The sequence below is a fragment of the Phacochoerus africanus genome, chromosome 11 (genome assembly GCF_016906955.1).
Source record: "Phacochoerus africanus isolate WHEZ1 chromosome 11, ROS_Pafr_v1, whole genome shotgun sequence".
NCBI lineage: Eukaryota > Metazoa > Chordata > Mammalia > Artiodactyla > Suidae > Phacochoerus > Phacochoerus africanus.
The window spans coordinates 26,946,689-26,961,535 of record NC_062554.1 but is presented as its reverse complement, the minus strand read 5'-3'; the positions used below and the strand labels follow the sequence as shown (position 1 = coordinate 26,961,535).

General features: G+C 39.6%; 1 protein-coding gene across 2 annotated transcripts in view; it reads left to right on the top strand.

Moving 5' to 3' along the window:
- The first annotated feature begins 1,579 nt into the window (after nucleotides 1–1,579).
- Nucleotides 1,580–14,847, top strand: part of SESN3 (sestrin 3) — a 72,818-nt gene continuing 59,550 nt past the window's right edge. For both annotated transcript variants that reach the window (XR_007131030.1, XM_047754452.1), the window contains exon 1: nucleotides 1,580–1,957. Coding sequence is in view for 1 of the 2 variants with exons in the window: in XM_047754452.1 (XP_047610408.1) it covers nucleotides 1,880–1,957 (78 nt within the window). In the remaining variant the exon portion in view is untranslated. The remainder of the gene's footprint in view (nucleotides 1,958–14,847) is intronic.

Here is a 14,847-nt window from a genome sequence, read left to right as displayed (position 1 = left end):
CACAACACCACACTGAATCCCTAAGAAAACCGGGGTCGTTTTTTTAAATTGAAAAGAAGAGGAAGAAAAGAAGCCATTCTTTTAAATCATCTTCACAGATTCCTTCTGCCAACTGCAGGCCTTCACAAATCCTCGCACACTGGAGACCTTTAAAAAAGGAGAAGCCGAGAATACTGATCGAGTTCTAAAGAACGAAAACAGGTGATGTCAGAACGCACAGTCCTCTGTGGTCCCAGCCAAGGCCGGGTGGGGAGCTGGGGCTCCAGTGAGCACGGAGCTCCGCGCCAGTGCGCAAAGCAAGTTATCTCCGGGGACGGGAGGACACCGGTGAGGACCGGGCACCAATCAGGTTCTCTCTCGGCGCCTGCCTTTGTTCTCACTGGGGAGCAGGTTTCGGGGTGTCTGGCTTAGGGAACCCGCTTTCGATCGGCATGCGAGTCGCTACCCCCTCGGGAGACCTAGCTCCCTGCTCGCCTGTCCCCCACACCCTGCCAGCCTGAGCTTTCCCCAATTGCATCTGCCTTCTCTCCCTTGAGCGTGAACGCCAAAATCCTGAATCCATTTTTAGCTTTGGGAGAGGCCGGTCCAGCCCAACAGTTTTAAATGGCAATTTGTTCTCTGAACCTTCGTTCCCAGGCAGGGTTCTGTGCTCCGCGTTTGTCTAACCAGCTGCCCCTGAAGGACTATCTATCAGGTGAAGACAAACCTGTCTCTTTGGCCTTTTCGTGCTGGACAAATACAGGAATTCTGTTGCTGCGAGACTGAGGGAAAGGTCTTTAGATGTAGAAGGAAACCGTTAATTCACTGGTTTTGTGCCCTTCCCCTCCTCTAACTCGATTAATGGCGTAAATATACTTAAACATTTATCCCCCACCCGCTGCCGAAGCCTCAGGTAACTGGTCTTTTGCAAAACAAGGATCACGATAAATGATGCATAAAGTTCTTTGAGATCCTTGGATGCAAAGTGCTACGTGACTGCAGTCTTCCTTACAGCTAAGCTAAGATTTTGGCCGAGAGAAAGCCTAACCACAGCCCTGACGGTATGAACGTTTTAGCTCCCCCCACCCCCAGCCTCTTTCTCAAGAAATCAGGAAATATTTAGCTCTATCTTAGAACCACTAGCGAGCTTAACTCCCAGCTCTTCATCTCATTCCCTCACCATTTCTGCAGGGGCTGTGGTTTGCCTTAGGAGAGGGGCTGGTCTTCCAGTGATTATTTGCATATGGCACACCCTCTTCCTCCTATTGGAGAAGCCTCACAAACTGTATTCCCTCCCACCCCACTACCTAACTAACCCGCCATCTCCCTTCAGTTCAGAGCCTCGGAGACAAACTTAACTTGCCCGGAGATTCGAGGCGTCCTCGCCCTACGTGATTGGCCGGAGCAGCTCCCAGCCGTGCTCTAGTTTCTTATTGGCTGGGGGCTGGCGCCCGGGGGGCGTGGCCGGAGCTGTCCGATTGGCGGGAGGGGGCGGTACCGGAGCGTGGAGGTGGTGAAGGTGGTGGTGAGGCGGGGGCGGGGCCGCACTGAAGCGCTGCGGCGGCGGCGGCGGCGGCGGCGGCGGCAGCGGCAGCGGTGGCGGCTGCTCGTCCTAGCCTGGCGGGGGCGGGGGTCTGGAGGATGAGGGCGGGTGGAACAACGGGCCGGTGAGGAGCAGCCGCCGCCGTCTCCGCCGTCGCTTAGGCATCCGCCACTGTGATCGCTTCGGACAGCCACTCGCTCTCGGGCCGTCGCCTCCCATCCCGACATCCCGCCCGGAGGAGGCTGAGGTTGAAACGCGGCCGGTGGCAGGGGAACTGTCCGGCCCTGGAGCGGCGCGGGCGGCCGCAGTGACAGCCCAGCCCCGGCCCGCCGTCCGCCCTCGGTGCTTGCAGCCAAGATGAACCGGGGCAGCAGCAGCCCGTCGGCCGCCGCCAACTACCTGCTCTGTACCAACTGCCGGAAAGTGCTGCGGAAGGTACGGGCTCGGCCTGGGGTCCAGCCGGAGAGGGGCGCTTCCTGCCGGCCGCGGCTTGGGCTGCACGGCCCCGGGGCGCACTCTTGGAGCGAGGCTCAAAGGGATCCCGGGGCACCTTCCCTACTCTGCGACCCCATAAGGGGGCATGGGTTGGGAGTGGAGGGTTTAGCCTGCTGCTGCTTTTGATCTTCGTCGGGATAGACACTAGTCCCCTGGGGTTGGGATTGGGGGGTGGGGGTGCCTGTGCTTTTTTCCTCCGTTCACCTCCCTTCCCTGCAACCCCCGGCCTGTTCTTCGGGCGGAGGGAGGGACGGACCTGTTCGATCCTCCTCTGGGTACTTTTGATGGAGATCGGTGTGAAATAAGAACTGCCTGGTCTGGTCCCGAGGAACCTGACTCCCTCCTAGCTATGCCTAACTCTTGCGGGTTTGTTTTTTTTTGTTTGTTTGCTTGTTTATTCGGTTGCTTCTGCCTTCCTTGCGCGCTCTCCCCTAACACCCTCTTTTTACATTCTTTTGACGGTCGTCTAGTGGCTACAGTTCGATCCTGAAAGGAGCTGGTAAAGCAGCTTGAACTTTTATACCCACGGGAAATGCTATTCGCCCTTACAGTTCCTCAAGCTGGGGTTGGGGGAGGAGGACTGGTTGGACATGAGTTAACCCTTTTTAGCATTTACACCCCCCACCTCCAGCACCCTGGTGTTGCTCCAGAAAAATCAGACGCACAATCAGCTTATTTCTTCCCAGAGCGGCTGATAGAAAGTTTACTTCAGTATTGTTTAGCTTCCTTGGCTTAATCGCTCCGTTAAGGGGGGGGGGGGAATGTGAAAAGATGCCGCTTTAGACGGAGAAAAGCTTTTAATCAGAATTTAACAGCCGTCACTGGGTAATATTACAATCAGTTTATTCTTCTCCAGACTCAGATTTTACATTTCATTAAGTGGAAACACTAGTTGAGGTGCTTCTGTTTGTCCAGTACAAATGAATTAAAATTGCTGAGCTGTGCAAATGCATCGAGACTGAAAGACCGAGAATGAATACCGCACCGTTTTTAGTCAGTTTCTCTAAATACAGTTCAATTGGGATTGTTCTTTATATATTAAAAAAAGAAAGAAAGAAAGCATGTAAGTAAGCAAGCTCAAATATTTGCGCTCTTTGTCCAAAAACTGTTTTTCTTCCTCTGTGGGTCAGGCCAAGTGCCAATCAAAGTTGTTTTTCAAGCCTCTTTTCCCTGCAGTAGGGCTGCTGCTCCCCCCCGCCCCAATTTTATTTGAGAGCATGAAGAAAGCAAAGAGATTGCAGATTTGAAGTTAATCAAACAGTTAAATATGCCTTAAATTGTGTTTATCGGATATGTTTTTCTTGAAACCGATTTTTATTAAATGTGCATGTTGAGTATGTGCAGTTATTTTTTTCCATAAACTCTGGGATCAAATTACAGTTGATACTTGCTCAGCTCATTGTAGGGCAGCTTGTGAGAAATGTAATGGATCAGAAGTGCAGAGCAGCCCAGTCCAATGTTAACTCTTTCAGTTCAGGGCCAGATGCCATCTGAAGTGAGCTTTTTAAAAAATGATGGTGATGATGATTTTCTAACTTCCAAAGTGATAAATTATGTCTTTAACATGAAAAAAAGTGTTGAGACAAGTTTGATTAAACTCAAGCCCGGTTTTAAAAAACAGCTACATTTTTTTTTTACCTGAAAAGGGAAAAGAAGAGTCGTATTGACTTGGACTTTTTTTTTTTTTTTTTTTTTAGTGGCTCTGGCAATTTGGTAGACTAATAGAACATTGGGAGGTTGTATTAAGGCTTCAAAATCTATTTTTCTTTTGAGAGAGCCTTGGTTATAGACCCAAGACACTTTGCTAGCATTGAAGACATCTTTATCTTTCTTTAGCTTTTTAAAAATGATTTCTTTACCTAGAAACTATTTCTATTTACCTCATTTCTAGCCATTATTAAAAGAAGTGTTAGATGAAAAATGGATATTTACCAATTTCATATTTTATAATTGCTGTGTACCCCTCTAGCAGTATTCCAGTTTTTAGTAACTCCAAGGTATATATTATTGATTCTTGCAGTAGCATGAAATAACTTTAGGTAGAAATGGCATGGTTTGAGCCAGTTATGACATGACTTGGCAACATTTGCAGCTTTTTAAGAGTGCCTTAAATGCTCTTAAAAGATATCAAGTGTTTAGCATTTTAAATTCATCATTCTAAAAATAGCATGTATGAGTGTTTCTAATAAAGAAAAGGTTTTCTCTTTAATAGAAAGTATATAACTAAGCAAAATTCATCTATACCTCTCAAACTGAGATTCTCTGGATTTTTCTTGTGTTTTTCACTTAATAAAGTGTTCAGTAATAAGCAAGTGAGTCATAGTATTTTGAATTTTAGTTCACTGTAGTTCATGATGAAAGAATGAAACAGCACACCCAGTGTGAAATACTCTTTGCTGTTGTAATCCTTGTTAATGATGGGGGAAGAGTCACCTTTATTTATGTGGCATGAAGCCTTTTTTCTCTGAGTGCCTAGATTTGTTGCAGTGTGTTGAATTTGGGGTGAGCTTCAAAATGAACTGGCTTCACCTTCAGAGGAAATAATGGTTTAAACCAGTGTCTGAAAATTGAATTGTATGTTGTATGAACATCACATTTATTCTTAGAAGTACCTTTATAATTTTGGTTCAGTGTTTTCCAAAATAAAGAGACTTCTTAAAGCATTGCATATGCCTAATTTGGTAACCTTAGGTCAGTCAAAAAGAATGGCTAGGTAAACCATATAGGGAGTAGAAACAGACAGAACTATTCTTAAATCTATAACTCCTGCTTATTCTGACTTGCTCTGTTATCCATGAAATAATTCAATAAAGTTTTTAAGAAAAGAGGAAATGCTCCTGTTTACTTTGGAAAAGTTGAGTTGTGAAATGTAATATAATATAATTGTGAAATGTATGTTCCACTGACAACTAGATAAATTTCAAAGTGGGGTGCCACACTGCATTCGGAAAGGTAGGTGACTGTCAGTCCACTTATTTTCCAATAAATAAAAGGGGGCTTATTGCAATTTATTTTGAGCATTGAGCAGCTAGTGCTACTGAAGTGAACAAAACTCTATATTTGACATTAGAGGATTTAACACTTAAAAATTCTTAAGATGTTTAGGTAGTTGCAGTGATCGATCTCTGTTGGACGGTGTACTTTTCCCATTTTGCTAATATAATCACTTATTTTGACAACTTTTTGATGGTTTTATGAGTGAAGAAAATAAAATAAAACAGGAAATAATAGATGAAACCATGTAAACCTCATTTTTATAGTCAAGAGTGTTAGTTCACGGCAGTTTTATATGGTTCAGCCAATTGAATGGAATTGCTTTTGACTATGGATTAGTAGCTGTATTCTGCTTTAGTTAATCAGGTTTCTTATGTACATGTTTTTGATCGTCAAAAATAGTTTTTTACTTGGTTTTATCTTTCTTAAAGTTTTATTGAATTATGGTTGATTTACAATGTTGTAATTTCTGCTATACAACCAAATGATTTAGTTATCCACATACCATTTTTTTTCAGATTTTTTTTCCTTGTAGATGATTACAGAATATTAGAGTTCCCTGTGCTATACAGCAGTTACCTGTTGACCATCCATTCCATATACAATTGGCATATGCCAATCCCAAACACCCAGTCCATGCCCCACCACACACCCTGTCCCCTTTGGTAGCCATAGTTTGTTTTCTATGTCTGTGAGTCTGTTTCTGTTTTGTAATTTTTTTTTTAGATTCCATGTACAATTGATATCATATGATGTTTGTCTTTGTCTGACTTACTTCACTTAATATGATAATATCTAGGTCCATCCATTGTTGCTGCAAATGCCATTATTTCATTCTTTTTATGGCTAACATTCCATTGTATATGCATACCACATCTTCTTTAAGCATTTCTCTGTCGATGGACAATTTAGTTGCTTCCATGTCTTGGCAATTGTAAGTAGTGCTGCTGTGAACATTGGGGTGCATGTATCTTTTCAAATTATGGTTTTCTCCAGATATAGTTTTATCTTAAAATAAACTAAGCAGAGATCAAGCAATGGATTTATGACAGCCAGCCATTTTACAGTGGTTTTCAAACTGCTTTTCATGGAGCCCTAAGGTGCTTCAGTGTTCAGAAATGCTTGAGTTGGATTAAATTTTAAGTACATTTTAAATTCTTTTAAAATTATAATTAAAAAATACAACTACCCCCAAATCATCTGTTACAAGATTATTCTTGTGCAGGCCTTGAATTAAGACTTGTTCTGCTCCCTTTATATGTATATTTGAACTTTTTTTTTTTTTTTTTTTGCTTTATAAGGCTACACCTGAGACATGGAAGTTCCCAGGCTAGGGGCAGAATTGGAGCTGCAGCTGCCAGCCACAGCCACAACAACTCTGAAACCGAGCTGAGTCTGCAACCTACACCATAGCTCCTGGCAATGCCAGATCCTTAACCCACTGAGCAAGGCCAGAGATCAAACCCACATCCTCAGGGATACTAGTTGGTTTCATAACATGCTGAGCCACAGTGGAAACTTCTGAGCTTTTTTGTTAATAGGCATTGATGAGAAAGATTGTCATTGGTTATGAAGACATGGGCCTTTTAAGAAACTCCTTTCTGTACAGATCTACTGATGTTAATTTTCACTTGTGAGAACCCACAGTTATTATCAGTAATTGCCAGTTTTTAACTAAAACACTTATAAAAATCATTTCGTGTATGTGTTTCATAGTTCAGTTTCAGTGTAAGTGTTCATTTATAAAAGGGATTCTACTGTTCTACAACCTCCCCACCACCAAATAAATAAACTGCTAAAATTTAAATGCAAATGTAGTGATACTGAAAGCCACAAAATGTGCTCATTGTTAGGTCTTTGATAGGTCTTTGAATTCGGGGCAAGTTAGTTAACTTCTAAGCCTCATTTTCGCTCTAAAATGTAGATCATTTCTGTTTGCCTTGCAGGTTGCTGCATAGCTGGAGAGAGGAAATGTGTGTTAAAGTGCTTTGTAAACCGTAAAGAGCAAATATAAGAAAGACAAGCCTATTTATTTTCCCTATTCCTGGAATAGTTTCTTTGTATGTGGTGGTCGTATATTTTAATGCATACTGAGTAATTTGGTTAGTCTTCACTTTTCTGTCCTAACTCTTGCCTGTAAATGAGAGGTAAAGATATCATGCTTTTAATTAGAGTGATCGACATACTGATTTTTATTGGCATATTTATATTTGTGTTCTACCCCTCCCCCCCCAAAAAAAAATACTAATCCAGTGTGTTGCTTTTGGTGTTTCAAATAAATACGTCGAGTTGCCTTTTGAACACTCCAGCAGATGAGGGAAATCGGTATTTGGTGTGAAAAGACTAAGAGCTAAGGGTGATTTTGCTTAATAGAAGTTGTGGCAAATCTAGAGTGAAACAAAGAATGTTTAATTACTTTAAGGGAAAAGTTATGGAAGTAAAACTCTCTTACTTTTTCTCCTCATCTCTTCATCCTCTTTTTCCCCTTTGAAGGGACTGGGTTATAACTTATGTTTGTTTAGACAACCACAGCTTTTACATTGCTTTCACATTATCTGTTGATTCCCACAAATTGAGAAGATTTAAGAGGCATGGCCACTGTCATACAGCTAGTAAGAAGTCCATTTAAATTCTTCACACTGCCTCTATAATAAAATAAAAACGACCTTCAAATTGTCCCTTGCACTATTGAGGCTATTAGAAACTATCTCCCTGCCCCACCCCACCCCCAGCTTCAGCATCTGCAGAATGCCTGTAGGTACCTAAAACTCTCCGGGTAATATTAGTTGGAAGTTTGACTTTTAGCCACTCTTTGACCCATTGTTGCTGACAACTGGAGAGGAAGGAGAGGAGTCAGCTGGCTATTATAATCTTTTCAGCAGTTGTTAGTTAATTCTTTAATAAGGTAAAGCAGCCTTTCTCAGATATGATCTTCAGACCCTGGAAATATCCAAGACCATTTCAGGGGGTCTGGGAGGTCAAAACTCTTTTCATCATTATAAAGGCTTTATTGCCTTCTTCACTGGGCAAAAGCAGTAGATATTCAACTGTGCCGGCCCCTTGGTATAAGTCAAGGTGGTGGCACCAAACTGTAATCACTGTTAAATTTTGTTCAATTCTGACCCTTAAGTTATGAGAAGTCTAGTATGTGCTTCTGCTGTACAGCAATCTGGTTATCTCTAGGGAAAGAATTGGTGCAGTTGTTTTAGTTGCTGGCTAAACTAGCTACTTTTAAAATGAACCCAATTTTTTACTTAAAAGAACATCTGTCAGGCAAGCCTTGGTTTTTCAGACTTGAGTGTTTGATACAAATTTTAAGGAAATGAGTAGTGTGACCCTGAGTATTTAAGGAAAAAGAAAAACCCTGACAATATTTATTGCCAGTGATAAAATTCAAACTTTCAGGGAAAAATTCTAATTTTGGAAAATGTGTATTTACCACCATTAGCCTGGAAACTTCCCAATTCTTAAAGATTCTCCTTTCGAGATCAAGGGTGATTTAATGAGTGTGATTTTTTTTTTGATATTTTATTACAAAATGTGTCAACATTTGGAAGATCCATGTGACTCAGTGAACCAATATCTTCTAAGTGACCAAAGCATGAAGACATTGCTACTTGAGACCTTTACTGCCTTTTTAGCTCAGAACCAAACAATAAGAGCACAATGGACATAGCCTTGGCTGTTTGACCATTCTTTTTACCACTGCCAATGAATATTGTTAGTTGTTTCCCTTGAATTTTTAGGGAATTTTTCTCATTTTTGAGAAACTATCGAAATCATACCTGGGTAAAGATCATTTCAAAGCACAAGATAAGAGATGAATTTTAATATAACATGGAAAGTTAGGTTTCCTGATTGGGCTCCAGGTTCACATTGCAACTAACCTTTAAGAAACTACTTGTTGAGTTTTGGTGTGGTATCAAAGCAGAATATTCACAATTATATCTTTCACTGTCCAACTACATTATCTGTGTGAGGCCAGATATTCCTTATATACCTTCTATCAAAATATAACATAATAGATTGAATGCAGAAGCAGATATGAAGTCTAACTGTCTTATATTAAAAAGACACTCTCTTACTATTTTTTGTTTTGAAAAGTAAAGTCATTTTCATAAAAATATGTGACATCTTAACATGTAGTGGATTTATTACTATGTCTAATGAGTTAACAAACATTTAAATTTTTCTGTTTTAACTTACATAGTAAATTCAACAAGAAATACTGACAGTTACAGCCCACACATAAACAGAAGTTTTTTGGGGTGCTCAATAATTTTTAAGAGTTTGGAGGAGTTCCAAGACCAAAACATTTAAGAAAACTACTGAGCCAGAGTTCCTGGTGGGAGTGTATGATACATGTACATGTAATTCTCTGCAGTGTTTATGGGGAAATCAAAAGCTAGTACCACTGGCAGAAAACAGATAAAACCAGCCCAGTCATCTCTGTTCTATGTGGAGGTCACTTGTCGATGTTGCCTGTCTCCTTTCAGTGACATCCTAGAAGCTTCTCTACTATCACAGTACAGATGGCCCTAGACTTAGGACTATTTGACTTGCAATTTTTTGACTTTATGATGGTGCAAAGGCGATAGGCCTCCAAATAGAAACTGTATCTTTGCACTTTGATATTTCCCCAGACGAGGGATATGCCACATGATGCTCTCTAGTCATGGCAGCACAGAGCTCCCAGGCTGCCATGGGATCATGCTGGTAAACAGCCAATTCACTTATCACCATTCTGGACCGAGACAACCATTCTGTTTTGACTTTCTGTACAGTGGCCAATAAGTTACATGAGCTATTCAACACTTTGTTGTAAAATAGGCTTTGTGATAGCTGATTTTGCCCCACTATAGGCTATTGTGTTCTGAGCACATTTAAGGTAGGTTAGATGTATTAAATGCATTTTTGACTTAGAATGGACCTAGAAGGGACTTATCAAGATATAACATTTATCCTAAGTGGAGTAAGATCTCCAGTAAGACTTTCCATTTAGCGTTTAGGGGAGAGGCGTGGACCACGGGAGAGGTTACACTGTGCACAAAAGCTAGGCAGCCAGCAACTACCTGTTGTCTTGAAAGTTTGAGCATAAGGATCTACTTGCTCTGTCTGATTAGATCTGGTGAGACCTACAAATGACTAAGAGTAGTTGAACTGTCCTTTAGACACCACTGTGATGGGAGTGAGCATGGAGGAGGAGGGGGGAATTCACAATACACAGTATATACACTGCCAAACCAAGACATTAAGTCATATATCCTATAGCAGTTACCCAAGTTAACAGTTATTTAAATCTGTAAGTGGATACAGTATAAACTATTGGAAAATATATATCCTACACCATCTAAACCTATAGTTAAGATGCAGAATTTGTTTGTCATTCAAAATTTGTCTTCAAAACTCTTGTGACAGCTCTCAAATTCTTTCCTAGTCATCAATTTTTTTTTTTCTCTGTCTGCTGGACTGCCATGCTATTCAGTTGTACTGGATCTGGATTTATTACACTTTGCATGCTGAATTATAATTGAAGTTTATATGTATTTTTTCCTCTACTAGGTTGCCTCTTATGTGAAATCTGGTTAATGGAAAATTTACTTTTAGCAAGTATTGGCTGTACCTTTATTTTGGATACAGTATAATCTAAGAAAATGACAACTTTTTCATTTTCCAAGATATGTCTGCTATGTCTGTTCTTTATAGCCATATTTTGTTCTCTTTATCAATAAGACTGATCTGAAGACTTTGAGAAGTTTAATAATGAAGATTGTTTTTTCATCTTTGTGACCGTAGGAATGTTTTGATTGAATATCATACCAGGTTTTAGAGGGAATTCTGATAGGAAACAAGAATGTTCATTTGCTAAGAGCCTCAAGACACTGGCCTTAGCAATTGGTCTTTCTCAGAAGTGTAAAATGGCCATTGCTCTTGTGGGGACACATGCTTCACCTCCTGGAATCTGCTAGTGTTCTCTAGGGGAAGGCTGTTTAAGACGATTAATCTTTAAACCTCAAGCGTCTCTGCAAGTCTCCTCCTAAGGTTTGATTCACCAGACAATTCTGGCTAAGCCTTTCCCTGTTCTACCATGCCAAGTCTTTTACTTTGGAATATTCCCAAACCAGCTGTGATCTCCTTGGCCACCAGGCACTCCCTTGGTAATTGTGAACCAGAGAGTTCATTGGCCTAGATTATCCCTTAGTTAGTCTGTACTTTTTAGATCTTCCCAGCAGTCATTTATCAGTGTAAGGGCAGAGTATTGACTGCCCCCTAAGGGACACAGGAATATTATGGGTTAGTCAACGGTGGGTTGAAACACCTTGCATTTTGCTGCTGAAAGCTAGTAAAGAATATCAGTCATTTTACCTATGTTTTGTAAAAAATGCATTGAACATATCAGAAGTATGACCAAGTATAATACTGGCTGACTAGGGCCATATCATTTCTTGTACCAGAGACTTTTTAAAGTATATAATATAGATTTGAATACGATTTATTTTTCTTTATTAATTAATAGCTACTTGTACAGGAGGTATATGTTTACGTTTCTAGATACATTATTTTTACGTCTTCCTCTATTGCAAAGATGTCTGCTGAATTAGAAAGGTCAGATTTACCTCACAGGTAACTAAAACTGGTTGTGGAAGATTATGATAATTATCTGAGACTGTAACTCTTAGTTCTGAAGTGCATTTTGTTATTCCAATAACCATAGCATCGTCTATTGAATACCAACTATGTGCCATAGACTGTGCTAAGCATTTAAACCCTACATATGTATTATATTTAATCATCACAATAAACCTATAGAGAATTATTACTCACATTTTATGGTTGAAGAAACTAGGGCTCAGAGAGCTTTAGTTGCTTGCTTAAATTAAGGTCATAGTACCCATAAGTGGCAGACTTGGGATTTGAAACCAGTCTGACTCCAAAGTCAGTCTCTTTATACAGGTATAAATACAGCATTGCCTTATACCCCACATGTTTTCTTCATGCACAAGATTCAGAAAATGTAAACATAATGGAACTTACTATGACTTGATTACTTAAGAGATTAATAGAAGTGATTTCAAGTTCAGATATTTTCTACTACTTTATTTTTACATGAAAAATGTCAAATTTTCTCTCTGTGAACTTAAGTCAGTGAGAATCAAAATGAAGCTCTCCCTGAATAGTTACGACCTATCCCATTGACTCTTCTATCTATGTAAACCTGTTGTTAATTATGTGACCATTTGTTCCTAATCCCAGGATATATTTTTCCTAATTTCTCGGCAAACTCTGACCTACTTCTTTTGCCAGCCAGTGATTCATTTAGTTCAGTAACATTGATTCATTCAAATTAGTTATAGTATCTGTGACAAAAGACTCTGCCTGGAAACATTTAAATATTATGTCTCTTGAATAGGACATCTAAGAAACAGTCTCACTTTTCGGTAAATTTTCTGCAGTGAAGAAGTTAATTTAGATGAGAAATAACATGAATTCTCATTTCCACTCTTCATTTTGGCTTCTTGTGTTGAGGCAGAAATGATAATAAAAGAAAACAAAGAAACCCTGGGACTTTATCCTGCCAGTGGCCTTCCCCTACCAGTACCCCCCAATACTGTGTCTACAGAAGAGTTTTTGATCTTACAAAGGGTTTATGTTAAGGAGAAGGATTAGTGGGAAGATGTGGTTTTGCTCTTTGTAAACTGGGACTCTTGAGAATTTTCCATAGAGACACAGTAAGTTGTCTAGTTAAGTTCTAGAGTACTATTTATATGACTAGTATATTCAATAGGCATTTACTGAGTAGACTGGAAACCTAACCACTAGGTACAGTGTTGTTTCCAGGGGAAAATACATTGTGAAAACTAAGCAACTGCTTCACTGGAGCTATCTGTTCTAACTTGATTGCTTAACGCTATGGAGGGTAATGATTTTGACGGAAGATATTTTTAATATGTTTGCTCTGAGGATATGTTTGAGTATTGGTTATTGTGTCTAATAGGAAAACTGCATTAATGCAGTTTCACCCAGTATTCAAGTAGGAGTTGAAGAAAGGGATAAAAATGGGTTGATAATCAGGATGTTGAGCTGACCTCTCCCCTCTCCTTGTTCACTTTGCATTGAGTGAGAGTCCGGCCTCGAGTGGTGCGTTTTAAGGTGGGGGACGTATGTTTTTACTACCCATTGTTGTCTTTAAGGTAATTTAAAAGAAAAAAATCAATTTTAACTCCCCAGAAAGTTTCCTTTTTTATATAAAATTAGAAATTTAACATGTGTATCTTAATTCTTTTGCTATAAATTAATAAAGAAAACAAATACACCCAGCAAATTTACTCAAAAAGAATGAAAACAAGACAAAAATCACCTTAGCTAAAGGTACCTTAGCACTAAACCCCCAAGTACTGTTCAAATTCTTTTATCAAAGCCTTGTCATACATTACCTCAGATGGATTGTGAAATCCTGTGTGTTTTATTTTTTTAATAGAATATGACCCATATAGTTAATAATCTTGTGAGATGTCAGCTGATTTATATTGAGTAACTATTAAAATAACTACAAGGTCTAGGTTCTAATATTCGTTAGACAAAGTACATCGATTGTTGAACACCCAAGATAAGCAAGAACTTATTAGTGTTCTTTTGATTATGCAGGAGACCTATGTAGTATTTAGTGCCTTTAAAAACGGGGGAAAATGCATTTGGTTTTGGTTAATAGGAATGAGAAATAATTCTCCTTTTTTGGTGAGACTATGTAGATTGCTCTATGGATTTCCAGTTTATATGCTCATTCTGTGTCTCAATGCTCTTACCCATGAATGGCTTTCGTATTCTTAATCAGGAGACAAATGCAGAGACTGTAAACATTTCTAAACCCCTCACCTACTGTATGAATACCTTTCATTTATTCATTCAACAGACGTCAAGTGCTCCTGCCTGTTAGGCATGGAAAGAACACAGAGTGAGGACATCAGGGTGCTTATCTAAACAGTGCAATGGGTTGCAACACACAAGAGGAGCTTCAAGAGTACGCCCCTCACTTGAAAATTAGCACAGAACAGGGTTTGGCACATGTTTGCTATCAAGGGGTAGACAGTAAGTGTTTTAGGCTTGCAGGCCAAAAGTAAGGCCTCAGTAGTTGTCTCTCTGACAGCTCAGTTGAGCCTCTGTATTATGACACCAGCCATAGATAGTTCATTAAAGAATGGATGTGGCTTTATTCCAATAAAATTTTATTTAGAGATCCTAAAATTTTACTTTTATATAACTTTCACATGTTGTAAACATCCTTTTGATTTTTTTTTCCAATCATTTAAAAATATAAAACCCAGTCTTAGCTCCCAGGCAGTACAAAAAGAGAAAGCGGGCCAGATTTATTAGCCGGTGGTCAAGAGTTTGCTAACCTCTTCGTATAGACGCAGTTCAAGGGATTCTGCATAGAGGCCTTGGTCAGATGACCTTTCTGATTTGTGCTTTTTGCTCATTGTTAAAATATCAATATTAATAGGGCCTATTAAAATTTATTTCTATGTTATTCCATCTACTTTCATTGGTGTGCAAAATTAATCAAAAGTAATCAAAAGTAATAAACACCACCATTTGTCAAAAGCCTCTAATTGGAATGACCTGCCTGTTTAGGACCTGGATAGAAAGCATAGAATTTGGATGGCTCCAAAGTAAAACTTTCAAAATCTGTCAATACTGAATATACTTGAAAGCACCTTTGTCAAGTCACTTAGCACCTATAAACAGAGCTTTTTTTTTTACCTCTTTTGAAGTTGTCATAACCTGTTGGAGTTCAGTGGAAGTGCCATTATGTTGAGTTAAAGTGACATTTTTAATTA